General features: G+C 43.6%; 2 protein-coding genes across 3 annotated transcripts; one reads left to right on the top strand and one right to left on the bottom strand.

The window, feature by feature from the left end:
- Positions 1-980: 980 nt before the first annotated feature.
- On the bottom strand, positions 981-8,231 carry LOC101062462 (cone cGMP-specific 3',5'-cyclic phosphodiesterase subunit alpha'-like). Its single transcript, XM_003964051.2, has 23 exons — positions 8,070-8,231; positions 5,640-6,127; positions 5,374-5,526; positions 5,011-5,100; positions 4,779-4,919; positions 4,635-4,709; positions 4,493-4,557; positions 4,350-4,416; positions 4,231-4,278; positions 4,008-4,157; positions 3,766-3,909; positions 3,635-3,700; positions 3,408-3,554; positions 3,214-3,321; positions 3,011-3,120; positions 2,840-2,927; positions 2,651-2,751; positions 2,475-2,582; positions 2,331-2,394; positions 2,170-2,244; positions 2,008-2,091; positions 1,769-1,916; positions 981-1,701 (listed from the first exon to the last, which is right to left on the bottom strand). The coding sequence occupies exons 2-23, from the start codon at positions 6,105-6,107 to the stop codon at positions 1,667-1,669; spliced, it is 2,535 nt and encodes an 844-aa protein (XP_003964100.2). The 5' UTR covers positions 6,108-6,127; positions 8,070-8,231; the 3' UTR covers positions 981-1,666.
- On the top strand, positions 7,476-22,108 carry myofl (myoferlin like). Of its 2 annotated transcripts, XM_011603293.2 has the most exons (54): positions 7,476-7,767; positions 8,083-8,138; positions 8,239-8,330; positions 9,722-9,830; positions 9,920-10,016; positions 10,091-10,260; positions 10,455-10,583; positions 10,846-10,908; positions 11,020-11,070; positions 11,144-11,174; positions 11,263-11,378; positions 11,470-11,596; positions 11,827-11,930; positions 12,004-12,072; positions 12,153-12,196; positions 12,281-12,363; positions 12,449-12,484; positions 12,573-12,697; positions 12,786-12,899; positions 13,208-13,385; positions 13,556-13,680; positions 13,775-13,884; positions 14,023-14,212; positions 14,293-14,448; positions 14,533-14,664; positions 14,749-14,912; positions 15,359-15,473; positions 15,811-15,913; positions 16,020-16,159; positions 16,234-16,398; positions 16,638-16,725; positions 16,878-16,955; positions 17,040-17,221; positions 17,356-17,514; positions 17,601-17,702; positions 17,787-17,948; positions 18,038-18,203; positions 18,287-18,357; positions 18,444-18,458; positions 18,544-18,642; positions 18,731-18,862; positions 19,089-19,244; positions 19,338-19,429; positions 19,555-19,725; positions 19,805-19,953; positions 20,092-20,231; positions 20,320-20,408; positions 20,489-20,584; positions 20,672-20,813; positions 20,889-20,988; positions 21,093-21,286; positions 21,369-21,478; positions 21,561-21,708; positions 21,802-22,108. In XM_011603293.2, the coding sequence occupies exons 1-54, from the start codon at positions 7,680-7,682 to the stop codon at positions 21,838-21,840; spliced, it is 6,162 nt and encodes a 2,053-aa protein (XP_011601595.2). In that variant the 5' UTR covers positions 7,476-7,679; the 3' UTR covers positions 21,841-22,108. The 2 variants fall into 2 exon arrangements, with proteins under 2 accessions (XP_011601595.2, XP_029691133.1); XM_029835273.1 differs by lacking the exons at positions 7,476-7,767; positions 8,083-8,138; positions 8,239-8,330; ... (2 more) ...; positions 10,091-10,260; positions 10,455-10,583 and adding an exon at positions 10,677-10,769.
- Positions 22,109-22,119: the final 11 nt, after the last annotated feature.

The raw sequence follows: 22,119 nt of genomic DNA, 5'->3' as shown, positions 1-22,119 counted from the left end.
AGAGAGAGAGAGAGAGAGAGAGAGAGAGAGAGAGAGAGAGAGAGAGAGAGAGAGAGAGAGAGAGAGAGAGAGAGAGAGAGAGAGAGAGAGAAGGGGCGGAATAAATTACCTACATACTGCAGTAACCCGTATTGCCACTAGAGGGCAATACAAACAAATTATGGCCTGTTAAATATGAAATCATTCATTTATTTAAGAAATCTTTTGCTGAATGATAAAAACAAATTAAATCTATATCCATTTCTATATCACTGAGGGCAAATAAAGCAACAATGCAGCTTATTGTTTAATAAAAAAAATACTAAAACTTAAAATGAGATTTAATCCAAACATTTGACAAAGTACATTCACATTTCCACCTTTTATCTGCGAATGGCTCATCCTTCTGGTCAGTCCATGTGCTCCCAGCAGTGAAAACAACATAATATGCTTGACCTCTGGAGCTGTGTTATGTCTTAAGATGTTTTGTCCATTTACAAAGCTGGCTTACCTTCTATGACGTGGCTGACGGGACTTTGACCCCTCTGGTATGAACTATGAAGTTTGCCCGTCACCTGCTACCATCTGCCTGAGCCCATCATCTCAGGAGGATGATGACTTTTGCCACGGGTACTTTAGTGTCAGTTTTCAACGAAGCCCAAATAAAGATTTGTGAGACTTATCTCAATATTTTAACATTTGGATGACATTTCTCTCCAATATTGATGATATTTACCTCAACAGTATGTACCATCTGTGCTCTTTTGATGCATAATAATATCTTTAACTCTCCCAGAGGTCAATAGTATATCATGTTACAAGCATGATATAAGCTATATTCATTCAACATTAGTAAATGTTATATGCTTGTATATTAGCGTCTGATAAAAACATAGCATTTGTCAAACCTGCTGTAAATGGATATACTATATTGCTTAGAAATGGTTCTCAAAAGAAGATCAGACACAAACTAGTGATTTTTATTAAAATAAACATTATTTATGCTTCTATATTTTACATGTTGCTCCTAAATGCCAGCTTTATGCCTACATCAGAACATCTCTTAATTATTTTTCTCTTACTTCCAGCTCCTTGTGTCCACACGTGCTCCCAACATCATGCCTTATGAACAGGGTGACAGTTTTTAAAAAAAAATTTAAGCAGGGGATTTAAAAAGGAAAGCCCACAAGCTCGAGGTGGCTTATAAACAAATCCAATCCTGTTAAATCTGCTTACATCTCTCACCCATTTGTCTGGGACATATGCTTGAAATTGAGAATTGAAAGAAAGCTTTAGGTGTAAATAATACATATTTCATAAACATAATATAGTAGTTTAATCTGCATCATATTTGTAGCTTGACATTTAAAACCATGTCTAAAATTAAACAGCTTGATAAGTTAATTTTAAATTTATTATGATTAGAATAAAAAAAATACATATATTGTATTTTTTTTAAATGGAGCTATATACACTATACATTTATACATTATTATAGCATTGCATATAAACATTTCTACTCAAGTGAAGTGTGGATTAAAATATTTTTCAGGACCAGAGGGTGGAAGAGTGACTCATATAAAAAGAAGGATTTTTGCATATTTGTAGAACTCCTTATGTTTATTCCAAAGACACACTGATGGACCTCCGTGACTGTGTCCTTGAATGTGTCAGGGGTCTTGGTGGTTTAACAGATCACGCACGTCTTTGACTTTCCGCCACCTATGAGTTACAAATAAAAATAAAAGTGAGGGAATATTGACAACAGTGATAAGCGCTGAAGGTTTACTTTGATCTGGTTCCTCCGGCTTCTTCTTCCCATCCTCAATTGCCTTTATCTTGGCCTCGTGGACATCTGCCAGGGCTTTCCACTCGCACCTGTTGTTATTAAGCCCGTCGAACATGGGCTGGATTTCTGAGTGGAAATGAGCAAACTCCTGCAAAACACACGCAAAAGTGCAGGACAAGCCCCAACGATCTTTAGAAACTGGGGGAGAACACATGGCGTTTTACTCTAAACCGATGTACCTTGTATACAAAGGAGCAGACAAAGTCAATGAAACCACACTGCATCTTTGGTAGCTCGTCGGCGTGGTTTCTGTCCATCATGGGCTAAAGTGGCAAAAGAAGGAACAATGTGATTATGGTGAACGAGGTTCAGGAACGCTAATAATTGTATGGAGTTCTTACAATAGGTTGCTGCTCCAGGACTGTCCTCTCAAGATCTCCCTGTTCCCAAAACTCTGCCGCCACCATCAGAGCGACCTAGAACCATCAAAAACAAACAGAGAAGTGAGTCTGGGGAGCGGGAGGGTTCCATTTAGATGAGGAGTCTGGGGACAGGAAGGCACCTTGCTTTGAACCTCCCACGGCTTTGTGATGGCTGACAGGTCACAGGCTGTCATCATCATGGCCCTGCCAGAAATTAAAGAACATTTCTGAATAAATGGAATCTCGAAAACCTGCAAGCATTGGCTTTCATCCTCTGCATTTACATGATGATTTCCTTCCTGGTCGGGTTGTTGGAGACGTAGCTGATCCTCTCTTTCTCCTCTGGCATTGCCTGCATGCTTTCCACCAGTTTCTGGAACATTGTTCTCTTCCTGAAAGGCAACGCAGCCATTAGGCCACCGAAGACGCCCTCACAGTCGAGGCTGCTGGACGTCCTTACTTGAAGTAGAGGGCCAGATCTGTGGCGATGATGCAGACTTCGAACAGATGCTGCACTGTCTCAAACTGACGCTTCTGAAGGTTTTGGAAGATGTTCAGGTTCTGCAGGATAATGGACAACGGTTGTCACCGCGCGGCATGACAGATACTCCCAAATGCTGTTGTTAAACAGATAAATAGGAAGACCAACCTCATCCTCCATCAGCGTTTTACTGTACTCAAGGTGATGTCGCTCCATGACTGAGGAGCTGTGCAGTTTGGCCAGCGGGGATAGACTCCTGCGGAAGTGCGCCAAATCCAGAGCAGGTAAGTCACATGATCATGTTTCGGTGTCCTGTAGCCGGACACAAAAGGTTCTTACTTTGTCTGATAGAGGTTGTTGGTCCCTCTGTGGTCAATATCATGGCAGAATCCAGCAGCGACCATGGCGAAGGCATCAAGGTCTGAGTAGTACTTCTTCAGCTTACCAGTCTGTTGAGGAGAAGGATGGATTCACCCGTGGCGAGCAAAATTTAGCCGAAGCAGCAAGAAAAGAGGGTATTTGGTGCAAGAACTCGGCCTTACAAGCAGCAGCGTAAACATGGTTTGTCCCACATTGAAGCCGTGTCTCCAGTTGTGGTAGGTGATGTCGCGGTATCCCTTGCGGACCGTGTACATCCATCGTGTCAGGGTCTGCACGGCGGAAGGGAAGAGGGAGAAACGCCATTGGCAGCCAAATGACCGAGAAGTTGTTAAAAACTCGAGGGTGCCTACTTTACCTCCGCTTGAACTTTAAATTTTTCCACCACCCCCAGCTCGAAGAAGCAGCGGATGCCACATTTGATGAGCTCAAACTCTGACAGGGGGAAGTCGCTAAAATGGAACTCATGCAAGTCCACAGTCTTCGCATCAGGGATGTTTGATTTCTGCAGGGTGGAAGGACGCAGCAAATGATCAGATTTGATATCATGAGCAGTATTGCTGGCTCTCTTATCTGGCAGCTTACCAACAGCTTGTACATCTCCTTCTGGTCGCAGTCTTCAGGGTCAGAGCCAAATTTCTCCTGAGTGTTCTGTGTGTTCGTGAAAACGTTTTACATTTGCCTGCTTTAAAGCAACCAAATAAAGCCCAGCTTACCAGAATGGTCTGCACGTCGCTCAGTGAGGCCTTCGTCTGGTACATGAGCATCTCCTGGGCGACCTCTTTCCTCCACTCTGTCCTGTTCAGTTTGTCGTACGTGTCGCTATTCAGGGTGGCCCAGCCAAGGAACTGGGTTAGAGACTATGGACGCGAAATTAAATACCTTAAATGTCTGGGTGAGGTGCTTTTGCTTTAGAAATAAGGGCAGGATTAAACCAAAGCCAAGAATCGTCCCATACTTCTATGATCTGCTCATCATTCTCATCAAAGGGCTTGCCATCTTTTCTGTTGAAGAAGGTGGCGACTCCGACGATTTCTTCCTTTTTGTTGACAATCGGAAGCGCGAGGACGTTCTTGATCTTCCACCCACTCTCGTCCACCGCTTCTTTCTGCCAGATACAACAACCAGGTTGTGTCACATACAGGGTGCGATAGAAGCGGAGCGAGAGAGGAGCGGCTCACCTGAAAGGTGAAGTAATCGTCCGCCGCAGCGTTCATCATGTTGCAGATCTAGACGGACCAAAGTGTGAGTCTCGGGAATGTTCAGCAACGCTTTAATCCAAATAAAAGGAAAAACTTACCATTCCATTCTCCGCCACATATGAGGGGAGCCCACTGACCAGGGCCCAGTGGTCTGCTGGAGGGCCACTGTGAGCACAGAGAAAAGGAGTCACTGCACAGATTAGTCCTTTTCAGAACCCATTCAGCACATCCGTGTACTTACGGAATAACTTTAATCTCCTCTTTGTCTTCCAGCAAGTAGTCGATAATCTTGTAAAAGCTAATTTCCTAAATATTTGGAGCAAAAACATCATTCAAATGTCTGCAAGCTGGGTTAAAAAGAACCATTCTGCCCTTTAACTCACCCTGCCATCAGGGGTCTTGGGGCCTTTGTAGGGCTCCTGGTCCCCTAGTTTGATTGCCCACTCATCGAAAAATTCCTGGTTGAGAAATGCCCATAATCACGTCTCTGCATCCACAATAGCCTGATTCCATCATTCCCCCCATACCTTGTCTTTGGTCATGTCCAGCAGTCCCACAGAGTATCTTTCACACTTGATGTACGTTCTGACTGTGTACAGAGCTTTGTGAAACTGCCTCTCAATATCCGTCAGCTCCTCAAACACTTTGCTGGCCGCCCACAGCAACACCTAAAATGTTAAAAAAAACAGCCCCAAAAACCCTTTTATTTAACAATGTGCATGTGATGATTGAAGCTGCGCTCTGAAAATGCTTTTTTACCTGGCTTTTCCTAGATTCTACATCCCACATATAAGAGGTGTGTGCTTGCATAACCACAACTGCAGCAAAGTTCACGTACTTGTTAAAGAGCTGCAACAAAAGAGTGTTTCAGTTCACCTCCGTTTGTTTGGAAGAGTCATTTTTGCTGAGTTATCCTCGTGGCTGGGATGTGTTGTGTCAAAAAAGACAAGAAAAGGGGAAATACTCCCTCCCAGACAAGATTAGGAGTTGAGCTGTCATTATAGGTCAAGGCACAAAAGGTCAGTAACAGGAAGTCGGCAGAGCTAAAATAGGTTATTTCAAATCATTGGCTAAAAATATGTAACACCTGAGGCGTCTGAGGCGTTCCTCAAGGCCACTCACCTCCTGATCGCTCTTTGAGAAGTCCTCAGCGCCTTGTTTGTTGAGGGCCATGATGACGCCAATGGGCTCCTTCCCACTCATGACGGGAGCTGTAATCACGCATTTTGTGGTGTATTTGGTCTGTTTGTCCACAAAATCACTGAAATGAGAATCCTGAGAAGAAGAGCAGCCAAATGCTTTAGATGGAAACACAACATGTTTTTCCAATCAAAAGTCCACAAAATCCGTTCATTTTTCTCAAACAAATTCAGCAGTTTTCTCTTTACCTTCTTAACATCGGGAATGTTCTGAGGCTTCTTGGAATGGGCCGTCCAACCAACGACTCCCATGTCGGTGGGAAAAACAATCTCCACATTGGGGTTGACGACATTTTTCTCTAAGGGGGAATTGTGTGTCACGTCGAAGAGAATGGTGGACAGCTCAGGTGTCCCGTTACGAGCCCTGCAGCCAAAGTAGCTGCAGCGATCTGCCTGGATCAGCAGAGCAATCCTCTGGAGAATCTTGTGCAGGATCTTTTCCAGCGGGTTGCTGCTCTGTATCTCCTTGATGAGCTCAAAGATGAACTCGGCCTCCTGGATGGTGGACAGATCTTTGTAGGATGCCGGGTCTTTGACCTGCACCTGGTTGTTGAAGGCAGCCGTGATCACATCAGCCTTCACTTTCTTCTCATAATAGACCTTGGCAAACTCTGGGTTGTTGTCCAGGAACTTCTCCACAGTGTCTTTGTCTGCCATGTTGAAGGTTCCGTGACGCTCTGCCAGATGAGTGCGGATGGATAGAGGAGACAGCAGAGGAGTAAAGGACCTACAGAAGCTACTGAAGCATTTCCCAAACTTCAACCTCAACCAAAGCAACAGAAGGCAGTGGCTTACTCCATAAGGGGATCCCAGGGGTCACTAATAGCTGTGACGTAAGATTCATAAAGCCTCTGAGCTTTCTTAACTTGTAAATCCATCCACTTGTCATTTTGGAGCATCCAATCCCATCACAAAGACATATCCCAGTTATACCACCTGCAGAGTGACCACAGTAGAAAGGAACCAGGCACTAAAAAGGCCAGTGTTATGATTTAAAGAGTATAATGATAATTCCACCAAACAAAGAGGGTGAAAGCAGCTATCGGCCACAGAGAGACTGTTTTTAAAAACCTTATGATGCCTCAGGAGGATTTGTATGAATCACAGAGATTATTGTGATGATACACTGATGAACACCCTCACAAACAGCAGCACTTCACTATTAGGCTCCTCCACAGAGTGGTTAACCTGAGCCGTCAGCTGGCAGCTTCTTTTAATCACTTAAAGCGTTCAACTGGATTGCTTAATCGATTTATTTTAATGCAATTCTTGACCCTTCAACTACTGAAATGCACTCAGCCTGAATAAAAAGGATAATTTCAATAATAACAAGTCATAGACTATTTAAAAGTTGAACTTAAATTATTTCAAATTCATCTTTTGATCTTACTGCCTTTTCTATGAAACATAATTTTAGCTGATAAATATTTATACAATTGGCTATATTATAAATTAATTAAGACTGTATAAGTAAATGAAGGCAGAAAAATGATTTAGGCCAAAGCTAGAGTGATGTTGAAGTTCCAGGGTCACAATTCCTGATGGTGTTGATTAGCAATTGTAATCCACTCCCTCAAATAGCCCAGGAAAGGGATTACATGCACAAGCTCCATGGTGATATTTATCTCATCTGAGCTGTGTGAGACCACAGACCAAATCAGGACAGCAGATCACTTCTCTCAGCAGTCTAAAAGTGGATTATTACCATTGTAACTTGTACTTTATTATTTTATTATTATTATTATTATTATTATGATGATGATGATTATTATTATTATTATAGCACTATCCGCACAATGTTTTTTTTAAGTTAAATTTTAATATATGATACAAAAGTCAAAAACCTGCAACTAAAATGCATGAAATCCCTAACCCTTTAACACAGCTAGCGGTTAACAGGCACGGAAGTGATGTGTAATCTTCACCACTAGAGGGCGCCCTAGTAAAAGAAAACGACTTCCGAAAATCTCCGAACGTCCTCAGGATGTGGAGTGATGCCAGTCGACAGAATACTGTACGTGAACTTCTTCTTAACGGGAAGAAGGTTAGGAGGGTCATGTGGTGAGCTCAGCCTCAGCACAGACTTCTTTGATTCCGGAGGCTGCACTCTTTCATCCTCTCCTCTTTTCTCCACATCTTAAGAACTTGTGCGGAGTCTTTCTTTTTGTCTTCCAGTGGAATATGACTTGTTTCTCTCAGTAAATTTGGACCCCCCTCCCCGACTCTGATATGTTGCGGGTCATCGTTGAGTCCGCCAGCGGGATCCCTAAGAAGAAACTGGGAAATCCGGATCCGATCACTGCGATCGTCTTCAGGGGTGAGAAATGCGCATCAATCAAACAACATTCAAGTGTTGCTCTGTTACCATTTTGATGGTTGTTTCATGCACGCCACCGTGTTTAAGTTAGACATTTTTAAATATCTTAAAACAAACTTACGATAAACCTTGAGAACTTCTTATTTAAAAATGAAGAGCCCATCCTTATAAGGGCAGAAACTCTGTCCTGCGATTTTGGCTTCTGTAACTATTTCACTCTCGAATTTGATTGTGCACACAATTTTAATGTGTATTATTAGTGCAGTTTTTCAGTGTTTTGCCACAAAACCTACATTACTCACCTTCAAATTGCAGGTGAGAAGAAGAAAACCAAATCAATTGACAATGAACTGAATCCTGTTTGGAACGAAGTAAGTGATTAAAATAAGCGATTGGATTTAGACTGTAAGATTTAGGTCCCTGCTTTAGGTCCCTGTTTTGTTGTTAACTTTCACTTCCCTGTTCATGCAGGTACTTGAATTTGATCTGAAGGGCTCGCCCCTGGATGCATCGTCCTTTATCGACGTGGTTGTGAAAGACTTCGAAACAATCGGCAAAGACAAGTAAGAAACCCGTCTGAAAGTTTGCAGACTAGTGGATACCTGACCACACTGCTGTGGAGGAGGGTTTCTGGGACTCAGCCTCCAACTCCTCCTTCCTCAAGCTCAGTCTAACTTTCTGGGCCTTTTAATAAAATAGAATTGAATATTAAAAGCAGCCAGCAGGCTGTGGCGGTGTCAGTACCATGATACGGCTGATTCCAACAACATTGCTTAAATGGTGTTTTCATCTGAAAGTTGAAACCACAGGGACTGTGCGTTCTTGTTTAGACTTGCAATGACTTTGCTCTTGCCTCTGCTTACCAGAAATGTTGCCTATAAAAGGAAGTCCATTATCTCACTTTGAAATTGCCTCACGCTTTACCTATTTCACAGCACAATCTAACATCTATGTAATCGTAATCATATGTTGTTCCGCCACGGAGGCATCAAGGAAAGCCGACTATCTCACAGCGAGTCACTCTGGCGACAGGCACTTTACGGGTGGGGGATGGGGGGAGGTGGCGTTCTGCCTCGGCCACGAATGCACTCAGATTTTTCCACGATCGTTGCCTGTCTGCAGCGCGTGAATCTGGCCAACGAGGCCTCGTGCGCTGCCTTGCTGCTGGCACATCTGTGCGGATGAGTAACAGCTCAGTTCCGCTGCCTCAGACGCTGCTGGATGAACTCTGCCAGTGAGGTTTTTAAGTTGGAGTTACATGTTCAAACAGTGAATGAGTTTTTGCGTGTCGACACAGGAATGTGCAGCCACATGTTAAAAACCTGTGTAATAATGAAACAATGGTTTGATAAAGCGTATTAAGGGGATTTGTCATACTCCAGTGTTGTTGGGGGGAGGACACGCCTGTTACCTCCCTCTGTATTTATCTACCCGTACCCAGGCCAGAAAGATCCCAGAACATTCCTGTGGTGAATCTCAGCCGGTTCTGTGTTCTCTGAGTGTTTTCTGGCTGCCAAATGCAAGCAAATGCTCCTCGTCACTCAGGGGACTTGGCAGCAGCTGCTGTTCCCACATGAAAAATAAAGTTCTCACATCAAGAGGGTGCTCATCTTCAGCTCTCTCTCTCTCTCTCTCTCTCTCTCTCTGTGGACACTTCTCATGTTGGACTGGGGACCAACCCAGGGTGCTTTCCTGCACCCACACGCTTGCAACATCCAAGTGTCACCATGGTGACTGTGCTAATTCGGCCTGCGATGTACATTTATTTGTTGACTTGTTGCAATTCTTGCGGTCATTCATCATTGTTGCTAGTAACAGAAATCTAGGCGTTGTTGCCTGCTTTGTCATGTGTGAAGAAGTAAAATTGGGAAGTGGAAATAGTGGCAGAATACTGAACCAGTAATGAATAATAATAATAATGATGATAATGATGATGATGATGTATGTGACTCAGGTTTATCGGCTCAGCAAAGATCCTTCTGAGAGACTTGGCCGGTGGTCAAGCGACATCGCTCCCATTCAAGAATGTGCCCTTGATGAATGAGAAACAAAAAGCTGTTGGGGTGATTATTACGCTTTCATTAATAATATTTTATTATTATGCTCTCACTGATAAAAGTCATGTCAAATGCTCACACATGCACTTTTCCAGGCAACCATAAACTTGCTGATCCGGTATGAACCGCCTGCCAACGCCACTTCAACCCTAACTGACCCACCTGATGCAGATACGTCTCACGTGGACGCTGGTGAGTCCCAGAATTACTTCATGGAAGACAAAATGCTGCGTGTGAATATAATCTTTGTTTATTTTGCCTCTCAGGAGGCACCGATGAAGGTGATGAAGAGGAGGCGCTTGTGGACGGTGGAGGCCAAGGTGGAGGTGTGTCCGCTGCCTCTTCGTCAAATCAGCCTGGGAAACAGGGGCGAAAGCCAGTCCGACTCAGCCGAAAGAGGAACAGAGCCCTGGCCAACAAACCTCAGGACTTCCAGGTATTGCCTTCATCCCGATTTGATTTCAAAACTCTCTTTGACCAGTTTCACCAGCCGTCAATTATAAAAACCCCAAACGTCAACAATCCTGGCCGAATGTTCCAGAAATGTTTTCAGAGATTATTGGGATATTATTAATCCCAAACTGCAGTGGCAGCGATGAGCTGGTAATTGTGAATCCCTGCCGTGTCCAGATTCGCGTACGTGTCATTGAGGGCCGCCAGCTGCCCGGCAACAACATCAAGCCAGTAGTCAAGGTGAGCACGTGCGGACAGACCCACAGGACGAGAATCAGGAGAGGAAACAACCCATTTTTCGATGAGGTAATGGCTCCAGCACCTGAAGCTCTTCTTCTCTGCATCTCCTTGCCGCTGCAGCTTCATTTCTCCCTTTGACTCCAGTTCCCCAAATGATGCTTGAAAACAGAGGCTTGATTTCTTTCTTCTTCCTCATCGCCCTCCCTTATCTCAGTTTCTGTCCAAGCATGAGCATCTTCAGCTGAATGCGCTGTAAGTCCCGCAGTGTTGCCATCAGTCCCTCAGACAATGGTGCACATTTGTGACCAGTTCTGTTTTTGTCCTCCAGATGTTTTTCTACAATGTTAACATGCTGCCCTCAGAGCTGTTTGATGAGAGCATTATTCTTCGGGTGAGTTGACACACGCTGGCCCTTCTGACAGACTAACTGGATTAGAAACTATGTCAATTTCCACCTTGTTCCTTCACAATCAGACGACTGATTCTCTGCTTTTCCTGACAGGTTTATGACTCCTTTTCTCTCAGAGCAGACAGTCTCATGGGGGAATTCAAGGTTGATCATTTAACATTAAAGGATTGTTTTTGGCATTAATTATGATTTATAATTCTTTATCGTGCTTTTGTAGCTGGATGTTGGCTACATCTTTGATGAACCAGGTGAGTATTCCCTCATCAAACGCTTTATTAAGATGCCCTGTGCATCTGATTGGTTATAGTTTATCATGTGGAACGTTTCCTGTCCCAGGTCACGCCATAATGAGAAAATGGCTCCTCCTGAGCGACGCTGATGACTCCAGCTCTGGAGCCCGAGGTTACCTGAAAGTCAGCATCATTGTTCTGGGAACTGGAGACGAGCCCCCCGTGAGCATGCGGTCTACCTCACCATCAAGTCCACTTCTTCTTCAGTACTAAAGAACCCTTGACAGTATTCCCTCCCATACAATCCTGCTAGACGGAGAGGAGAGATGTGACCGAGGAGCAAGACGACATAGAGAGCAACCTTTTAGTGCCGGCTGGCGTCTCAATGAGGTCGGCCACCATCACCCTCAAAGTTTACCGTGCTGAAGACGTACCACAGAGTGAGCCCTCATTACATCCCAATTTATCAAAACTCTTTCAGCAAAAACAGTTCATTTTTCCATTTAAGTACTTTGGCGTGCTAATCAATGTTACTGTAGCGCTCCTGCACCGGCACAGTGCACAAAGAGAGGGGAGCAGAAGATCCGTCTTCACTCTCTACCCTCTGTGTTCTTACTGTTAATGCTCCACGACAGCTCACACTGACATGACTTACACACTTCCATTCTAGTGGATGACGCCTTCCTTCAGACGGTCAAACAGGTCTTCGGAGGCGACGTCGATAAGAAGAACTTGGTGGATCCGTACGTGGAGTTGAGCTTTGCTGGAAAGAAGGTAGTTGAAGTTTGGAGCAAATTAAGTTAATTGTCGGATTTTATTGTACTAATATCTATGAATCTTTATATAGTTGTGCACCAAAATCATTGAGAAAAATGCCAACCCAGAATGGAACCAACTCATAAATGTCCAAGTGAAGGTATGAATGACGCGTTTAAATGCAAATGGAGGTTTTGGATTCGGCTCATAGTAACACCGCCGCTCTGTCTGCGTCAGTAGTTTCCATCCATGTGTGAGCGCATCAAGCTGACCATGTACGACTGGTAAGGACGACGTTCACTCCTGCACGGCTCAGCTTGGAATGGTTTGATCGCAGCCAATGTTTGACCTGTCATCTCTCTCCACAGGGATTGTCTGACCAAGGATGACGCTATCGGGACGACATTTTTAAATCTCAGCACAATGTCGTCATCGGGTGGAGAGATTGAGGGTGATAATCAGTGGTGGTTTGTTTAATGCTTCGCTCAACTGGCTAAACATTGGATTTATTTTTTTTTCCCTCTCCACTGACACAGATAGACGGGCTGAGACCGGCAACACTCTGTCAGAATGTACGCGCTTCATGGTTTTTGGTTCTATTAGCATAAAAGAAAAAGGTAAACAAGTTTGCAGTTAACGAGTGTCTTCTGCGTTTGACAGTGAGCACTGCAGCATCAGAGATTGGTTTCCTCCCAGCGTTTGGCCCCTGCTACATCAACCTGTACGGTAGCCCGAGAGAATTTTCCGGGCTTCCTGACCCATACGAGGAGCTCAATCTTGGAAAAGTAAGGCCGCTGCCACAGGATCAGTGCTGAGGGTTTGGCACGTATACGCATGTGGCCTAGCTAACATGATTGGTTTGTTACCTTTCAGGGTGAAGGTGTGGCCTACAGGGGGAGGGTGCTTGTTGAGCTATCCACTGAGCTGGATGGAAAGATTGATAAAAATGTGGACCACATTTGCAGTGATGACATCTTAGTGGCACAGGTCTGTAAAGTTACATCTCCTCCTTTACTCATTTGGCCATCAGCAGGAGGGTCAAGGTTTCCTCCTGTTAAAAGGGAGGTTTGCTTCATTCCTCAGGGATCAGGCTCTGCCTTTCTGTAAAGCAGACAATCGTGATTGTAACAGACGCCCTATAAATAAAGTGAGATTGAATTGAATTCAATGTCAGCCTGCCTTATTTTGGAATGGAATTATGCTTCAGCCCTACAGAAAAAATAACTCATCTTTCCTAAAGAACTGAAACTGGAGGACCACCCCTTTTCAATATCATACTACCCCTTTTTTTCCAGAAGTACCAGCGGAGGAGGAAGTACTCCCTGTGCGCTGTGTTCCACAGTGCGTGCATGCTCCAAGAGCCGGGCGAGCCCATTCAGTTTGAGGTTAGCATTGGTAACTATGGCAACAAACTGGACTCCACCTGCAAGCCACTGTCCTCCACCACTCAGTACAGCTTTGCTGTGTTTGATGGTATGAAAATGGCAATACAATAAAACCAAAAATGTTACATACCTCTGTTTTAAAGCAGAATTTTAACAGCACAGGCATCTTGCAGTGATCTCAACTTGTGAATCCGGACTTCATTGATTCCAGAGTGACATATTTAACTATCTCCATAACTATTATTTGTTATCCCAAAGGTAATCACTATTATTATCTGCCTTGGGCTGACACCAAACCAGTAGTGATTGTGACCTCATACTGGGAAGACATCAGTCACCGTTTGGATTCTGTCAACATTCTCCTCCACCTTGCAGAGAGGCTGGTAAATATGAATCAAGAAAGGTGCCTGAAGACTTATCATTCCTACACTAATGATTGGAATAATGTCCTCATTCTGCTTGTGTGTCGACCTCTAGGAGACCAGACTCACCTCGTTAAAAACTGCAGTCTTGGCCAAAGTGGCAGAGACACGCCTGAAAGAGATTTGGCTTCAACTCCTCAACCACATGTTAGAGGACATGAACAGGTGAGGATGTATAAAGAAAGAACAAACTTCTGGAATTCTTTGTTTCACGAAGAGACCATATGGAACCATTTCTTGAGAACTCACGTCTTAATGAGTGACACATTTGGAGATTTTTGTCTGTATTGTTTTGTGAAACAGTTTCCAGCTTCCAGTACTGGAGGGCCGGCCAAATGTCACCGCTCTGGATCTCCAGATAAAAAACCTGCGAGATGCTGCTGTAAAAAGTATTGAACAAATGGCCGTTCGCATCAAGGACGCCACCGACATCAAGGCTACAATTAGTGACATTGAGGATTGGTTGGACAGACTCAAGCAGCTTGCAGAAGAGGTCAGGATGGAGATAAAGAAAAAAACAAACCTACATACAAACCTGTACCGATGTGACTAAATGAGGTTTGCCTTCAACAGCCCCAGAACAGCATGCCAGATGTGATCATCTGGATGTTGAGAGGAGAGAAGCGGGTCGCTTATGCCCGGGTTCCAGCAAACGAGGTCCTGTACTCCAACTTCAGCGAAGAGGCCCGTGGCAAACACTGTGGACGGATCCAAACCATATTCATGCAGGTGCGAGACTAGACTGAACCAGATATTCACTGTTCACGTCGACATTTCCAAGGAGTATTAGACAAAGCTTCTTTTGTTTATCAGTACCCAATGGACAAAAATAAAGGCATGAAGATCCCCGTTCAGCTGAGGATCAGCATGTGGCTCAGCCTTTCTGCCATGGAGGAAAAGTTTAACAGCTTCTCAGAAGGAAGCTTCAGCGTCTATGCAGAAATGGTGACGTCCCTTTTCCAAGAGTGATCCCATTTCAGCCAGGTGTGAATGAGTGATCGCAATTTTCACCCGATTTGTCTTCTGCAGTATGAAAACCAGGCCTTTGTTCTGGGCAAGTGGGGAACCACCGGCCTTGTCGGCCGCCACAAGTTCTCGGACGTCACCGGAAAAGTGAAGCTCAAACGGGAACGCTTTCTACCTCCTCGTGGATGGGAATGGGAGGACGACTGGTTTGTTGACCCAGCAAAATGGTAAGCTTTAAATCCAGACAATAATATACCCCCTCCCCAATAGTTGTTTTTTGACTGGAACACTTGGGCTCTGAAGTCCAAACATCCTGTTGCCACTATGGTGGTGCAGACTCAGAATCTGACTCATATTCCAACTCCCAGCATAGTTAATTGGCATAGATTGGTGCTTGAGTTAGCTGCATTACAGCACCATGTCAGGAAAACAATCACAGGAAATGAGAAGGAATTCAGCATCAAGTTGTGTTTTGGTTTGAGGAGGTCAATGTCCCATGAAGTCTCCTTGTGAAGTGCTTACATTCTCCATCCAAGGCAAATATAAACAGAGTAATCTACCTAAATCTCATTGGTCTGGCCATTTGTGTTCCACCTATCCTGTCTCCTGAACTTACTCCTTCGTGTCTAAACTCTGAGTCACGGGCACAACTATTCTGTGCTGTGTTCCGCAGCCTGTTGACTGAAGCGGACGCAGGCCACACCGAGTTCACCGATGAAGTTTTTCAAAATGAAACACGATTTCCTGGTGGGGACTGGCAGCCTGCTGCAGAGCCGTATACAGATGTGGTAAATGCGCAACACATGCACAAGTCCACGCATGTACAGACATGTTTTCAAAAACCTTGGATACCTTGGACAACCTTGGACAAAAAATTAAAGATAAGAGAACAAAAGCCTGTCTAATCAGGTTCCAATGTTATCATAGCATATTTTAGATGTTCCTGGTTCTTTCATGGATGTGATTCATTGCCATCTTTCAGCCACAAACCCACAGAAAAATAATGATAAGAATTAGCATTTCATCTCTGTTGTTATGTTAAAAAGATATATTAAGGGTCCACACAACTGAACCGTTTCCATTTACACCCACTGTAGATGTTTAATACGCGTCCCTGTTGTTTAGAATGGAGAAAAGGCTCAAAGTCCAGGAGCATTTGAATGCCCACCTGGGTGGAGCTGGGAGGATGACTGGAGCTTTGACATCAACAGAGCTGTAGATGAGAAAGGTAACATGAACAGAAAGGATAAGAATGTCTCTCAAAATGTCCTTATGTGGGTTTTTTTTTTTTGGAAATCCACCATCCCAATATGTCCCTCGACCTTACCTTGTAGGATGGGAATATGGAATAACAATTCCACCTGATGACAAACCCAAATCGTGGGTTGCAGCAGAGAAAATGTACCATGTCCATCGCAGGAAGAGACTGATCAGACCACGAAAGAAGATATCAGACCAGACAGCTCCCGCTGAGGTGAGGGGGCCGAGAGTGGCGGAACGGGGGGACATAAATGGAAAAAGATATACAATTTCTAGTTTCTTCTGCAGAGGCGAGAACCTGTGGAAGGCTGGGAGTACTCTTCCCTCATTGGCTGGAAGTTCCACAGGAAGGAGCGCTCCTCTGACACTGTCCGCCGCCGCCGATGGAGAAGGAAGATGGTCCCGTCAGATTGTATCGGGTCTTCTGCAATCTTTAAACTAGAAGGGGGGCTGGTGAGTCCATCTGAGGTCCCTTGAAAAATGCTGCTTTGGCAAATATGAATTGTTCCATTTCTTGCCAATGAGTCACATCCTCTTATTTTATTGCATGTGTCCTGCCAGATGTCAAGAAAAAAGATTTATTTTTAGTCCTGCATTTTTCCCCCTAAAAAAAATCCACTGTTTGTAAATCAGCCTGCTGCTTTCCTTGAAGCTCTTAGGTATCCAGTTTTTATTTTTATTTTTTTCAACAGGGAGTTGATGTTGATGAAAAAACGAATAAAACAGACGCGGCCAAAGTCTTTGGTGCCAACACCCCCACTGTTTCCTGCCATTTTAGCCGTAAGTATTTGGGCCGGAAAACGTTGGTTCCTGAGCAACATTAGCCTTCCTGAGTGGTTTAAATCAGGGCTAATAATCAGCAGTATATTACTTTTTCCTGTGTTTACTTTGAGGCAAAGCTCAGCATTGTATTAACAGTGGTGTCCTGTCAGGGTCCCATATTTATCATCTGAGAGTGTATGTGTATCAGGGGAGGAACCTCTGTGCCATGGACAAAGACAGCTTCTCAGGTAAAGAAAATACTTATAAATTAAAAAAAACTACTATAAGCAATAGAGAGCCCCGATCTCTGAAAATATTTCTGTTCATTCCAGATCCTTATGTCCATGCGTCCTTCCTACATGTGAGCAAAACCACAGAGGTTATAAGGGCCACTCTGAACCCCACGTGGGACCAAACTCTCATATTTGAGAACATTGAAATTTACGGAGACCCGCAAACTGTTGCCTACAATCCTCCGGACGTGGTGCTGGAGCTGTATGACAGCGATCAAGTAGTATGTGGAGCATCTAATCTACCAAAGTTGTGTTCAAATGATAGGCGTCGGTTATCATTTCTGAAACTGCAGTGGAGGTAATTGGGTTCATACTAGGTCCAACCAGTAGTTGTCTGTTTACATTTATTTCAAAGGGTAAAGATGAGCCCATGGGTCGCTCTATGTGCGCCCCTACTGTGAAACTCAACCCCAGTATGTCTGGCACTCCTAAGCTTCGGTGGTTTCCAGTCTCAAAAAAAGGCCGCAGTGCCGGGGAGGTGCTGATGGCTGCGGAGCTGTTCCTCAAAGACAAGGTAAGGGAGAACCTAAATAAGATAAATACTCAATCTTTCCCTTATTAAGGTGTGTCCTTAGCACCATGCTGTGCTTTGTCCTCCAGGCAGATGAGGGAGATTTGCCCATAGTTCCTCCCCGACGAGGCGAGAGGCTCTACATGGTTCCCCAGGGGATCAGACCTGTAGTGCAGCTAACAGCGGTTGAGGTACCCCATTACTCTTGAAAAAAAACTGTTTCCACTAAATTCCAAGGTATGCTGAGGGTTTTTTGGGCATTTATTTGGTTCCAGGTCCTGACTTGGGGATTAAGGAACATGAAGTCCTACCAATTAGCCACAGTTTCCTCACCAAGTTTGATAGTGGAGTGTGGTGGTGAGATAGTTCAAACTACAGTCATCAGAAACTTCAAAAAGAACCCCAACTTCCCTGGATCTGTTTTGCTGCTCAAAGTGGTAAAAGTCTTAAAACTCTATTAATAGCCCGAAAGTTCCAAGGATTTCATGTCCATGCTTCTAATATGGCCTCTTGCTGACTCCTTTAGCTGCTTCCAAAAGAGGAGATGTATACCCCTCCCATTGTGCTGAAGGTAATTGACCACCGGCCTTTTGGAAGGAAACCTGTAGTAGGACAGTGCACCATTGACTGCCTGGAGGAATTCCGCTGTGATCCGTATCGCATCAGTAATGATATTTGCATGTCTGCAAGAGGTAAAAAGCCCACATTGAACCAGGCAGGTGTGATCAGCTAGAATGGAGGATGGACTTTGTTGTGGCTTCTGTTGTTTTTACAGTGGCAATGATTGCTGCGGCTCAGAATGACGTCATCATAGATGTAGAGGAGAGTCCCATTCTGAACACTGTGGTAGGCAATGCTGCATATAGGTACAGAACATATTGTTTTATTTCCATTACTTATGACATGTGTTCTTTTTTGCTCCTATTGTGTAGCTTCAAGCAGAAAAGGTGAGATCTAGACTTCCCGCAGATTCTTAAATGAAAACTTACTGTGTGGGGGAAGGAGCTATTCTCTTTTATTTTGTTTTTGTAGGAGGAGGAAACTGTTGACTGGTGGAGCAAATTCTATGCCTCCATTGGAGATGAAGAGAAGTGTGGCCCTTATTTGAAAAAGGGATATGACAAATTACAGGTTACATGCCCTCCTGTGTTGCCACAGAACTATAATTTGTGTTTTTATATTGATAATTTCATCTTTGATATGCTTGTTCTTTGTTTAGGTGTATGAAACTGAACTAGAGGACGTCCCCGAGTTCGACGGACTCACTGATTTCTGCCGTACCTTCAAACTCCAGCGAGGAAAGACTGAAGAAAATGATGAAGATGACCCGTCTGTGGTGGGAGAATTCAAGGTAAAAAATACAGGGAGTAAACTTTACTATCACCTTTAGATTTCCAAAATGTTTTACCTTCTGTTAAAGATAGGTTACTTCTTTTGTACAGATACTTAATTCTTTGTCGTCCTCTGGTGGATAGTTTGGGTATTTTCATCTGCCATCTTCAAATTTCCGTCCCTGTTTAAGAGCAATTGACATGTACATTTTACAAAAGTGATCTTGATAAATTCTTATTCTTTAGGGCTCCTTCAAAATTTACCCACTTCCTGATGACCCAGGGGTTCCAGCTCCACCCCGACAGTTCACAGAGCTCCCAGAAAGTGGACCACAGGAGTGCCTGGTCCGGATCTATGTGATTCGTTGCATTGATTTGCAGCCTAAGGATACAAATGGAATGGTAAGCTTTACCATCCAGTCTCCCTTTAATACAGCCCGTGAACCCAAGTGATTGGTGATGATTGTAGCTGTGATTTGTTTTGTGTTGTTTCAGTGTGATCCATATGTCAAGATTTCAATGGGCAGAAAAACACATGATGACAGAGACAACTACAAACCAAACACCCTTAATCCAGAATTTGGAAGGTGAAACTTCACTGTTCCATTGTAAAAATCTTATGTTATTAAATGTTCTCAAATAATACTTTACTCACAATGTATATGATTTTGTATATTGTGGGATATTATAACTGTCCTTTCTATTTGTTCAGGATGTTCGAGCTGTCCTGCTTTATACCTCAAGACAAAGACCTAAAGATTGCAGTCTATGACTACGATTTGCTGAGCAGAGATGAAAAAGTGGGTGAAACCGTCATTGATTTAGAGAACAGACTCTTGTCTCGCTACAGGTCCAGCTGTGGCCTGCCGCAGACCTACTGCACGTAAGTTTGCAGTCTTTGGCACATACACTAGGACTAACACACCAGCAGCAGAATCATTAAAGAAACTATTTTGCTCTAGCTCTGGGATCAATCAGTGGAGAGACCAGCTGAAGCCCTCCCAGATCCTCCAGCATGTAGCTAAGTTGAGGGCCATTCCACCTCCTCGCCTAGAAAGAGATGGAAGCTCTCTGACATTCTCTGGAAGACAATACAACCTGCACGATTTTGGTACCATGCTCATATTTTAGAACCATGATTATAGTAATCATTTATTAGATTGATAACTTCTTTCTTGACAGTTGTGTTCACGCTTAAGTAATATTTCTCTTCGTCCATCGTGTCTAAGATGTTGCATATTCATTGCAGAGACAACCCCTGGGATCAACCCACACTTGGGCCCAGCCAGTGAGAGACTGGCCCTGTACGTCCTCAGAAACCAGGGCTTAGTGCCAGAGCATGTGGAGACCAGAACTCTTTACAGCTCCCACCAACCAAATTTATCCCAGGTCATGACAACACTGTATAATTTTACCATCTCCGTGTGTATTGCATCACATCTTCATTCAAATGTCCTGTTTCTTTCTATGAATCCAGGGACAAATCCAAATGTGGGTTGACATTTTCCCGAAAAACCTCGGTTTGCCAGGGCCTCCATGTGTTATTAAACCACGCAGAGCCAAGAAGTAAAACACACCTGAGAAGAGATATTTGCCGTTTGTTATTACGCTTGTAAGATTAAAATACTGCAATATTTTCAAAACAGATACTTTTTGAGAGCCATCATTTGGAACACAACAGATGTCATTCTGGATGAAACAAGCATCACTGGAGAGAACATGAGTGATATCTATGTTAAAGGGTAGATGTCTTATGAAACAAAATTCTTTTCTACCTACTTTTCTTTGCCGGCTAGCTAATGTGAACTTGATGTTTTTGTGTTTCCCAGATGGATGCCAGGAATGGAGGAGCAGAAACAGAAGACCGATGTCCATTACAGATCCCTGGATGGTGATGGAAATTTCAACTGGAGGTTAATTTACGAGTTTGACTACCTGCCTGCAGAACAGCTGTGCGTTGTCTCAAGGAAAGTAAGTGGAAACATCACATTTATACATCAGTGTTGTTAGTGTTTACAGGATTAATCTCAATAAACTGCTATTTAGGACCATTTTTGGAACCTGGATAAAACTGAATTTAGGATTCCACCTAAACTGATGATCCAGATATGGGACAATGACAAATTCTCCCTAGATGACTACTTAGGTAAAACAACAGGGTTAACTAAATTTTACAGCAAAAAATGGGACTGAGATTCAAATTCAAATTCATGCATCTCCCCCCCCCCCCCATCTTTATCTCTCCTAAAGGTTCAGTTGAGCTGGATCTTCTCAAACTGATCTCTCCTGCTAAGAGTCCAGAGAAGTGCAGCTTAAAGATGCTGCCTGGAATGCCAAACTCATCTTCCTTGAAAAAGCCACTGCCCAACTCACTCTTCTCCCAGAAGGCTGTTCGTGGCTGGTGGCCATGCGTGAATGAGCAGGATGGAAAACATGTGCTGGGTGTAAGCTGTTCTTCCCAGCATACAAACAATTTTTTGTATCTATGTTTTCTTGTGATTATAAATGTGCTTAAATGTTTTACAGGGAAAAGTAGAAATGACGCTTGAAATAGTGGATGAGAAGGAGATGCAGGAGAGGCCTGCAGGGAAAGGCAGAGATGAGCCAAACATGAATCCCAAACTAGACCAGCCGAAGTAAGAAATGTCACAGCACTCTGGTCTGCATAAATATATATGAATATACATTTTAATGCTATTTTTCCCCCCCAATCAACAGCCGCCCTGACACATCATTCTTCTGGTTCACCAATCCCTGCAAGACCATGAAGTTCATCATTTGGCGCAGATTTAAGTGGTTTTTTCTTTTAGCAATTGTCCTTCTGTTGGTAATCTTGTTCTTGGGGATCCTGTTCTACTCTCTACCGGTGAGATAATTCATCTGGATCTTTTTTGCTGCCTTTTAAACTAATATTTTGGATGCTTTTTGAATTCTAACACACAGTGTTACATGTCCACAGAACTATATCTCCATGAAGATTGTGAAGCCTTTCTCCTAAGACCTGCCTGCCTTCATGTACCACGCCCTGCATTTCTCATCACCTCTATTGTCATCAGATGATAGTAATCGCTGCTTAAAATCTGACCTTTTTTCCATAAAAACTGTTATTTGAAGCAGTAAACATATTGCTTGTTGAAAGGAAAAATATGTGCTTGCCAAGAATTATATATTGAATAAAATTACTAACCTACAACGCTGTTATTATTTGTTTTTCTGCATATTTGTGTCTTCATATGTTTTACGACAATAAACTACTTTATGACCCAGTTGCCTTGAC

The sequence above is a fragment of the Takifugu rubripes genome, chromosome 4, assembly GCF_901000725.2.
Source record: "Takifugu rubripes chromosome 4, fTakRub1.2, whole genome shotgun sequence".
NCBI lineage: Eukaryota > Metazoa > Chordata > Actinopteri > Tetraodontiformes > Tetraodontidae > Takifugu > Takifugu rubripes.
The sequence above is the reverse complement of the archived record's forward strand: the minus strand, read 5'-3'. Positions and strand labels throughout refer to the sequence as shown.

Bases quoted from the DNA above. Each gene is read 5' to 3' on its own strand.
- LOC101062462 (XM_003964051.2), bottom strand. From the start codon at position 6,107: ATGGCAGACAAAGACACTGTGGAGAAGTTCCTGGACAACAACCCAGAG. The intron at 3,910-4,007 runs GTATGGGACGAT...TCGCGTCCATAG, and splicing joins ATGATGAGCAGATCATAGAA to TCTCTAACCCAGTTCCTTGG. The intron at 1,702-1,768 runs GTAAACCTTCAG...TGTAACTCATAG, and splicing joins GCCGGAGGAACCAGATCAAA to GTGGCGGAAAGTCAAAGACG.
- myofl (XM_011603293.2), top strand. From the start codon at position 7,680: ATGTTGCGGGTCATCGTTGAGTCCGCCAGCGGGATCCCTAAGAAGAAA. The intron at 12,900-13,207 runs GTCTGTAAAGTT...CTTTTTTTCCAG, and splicing joins ATGACATCTTAGTGGCACAG to AAGTACCAGCGGAGGAGGAA. The intron at 16,399-16,637 runs GTGAGTCCATCT...TTTTTTCAACAG, and splicing joins TTAAACTAGAAGGGGGGCTG to GGAGTTGATGTTGATGAAAA.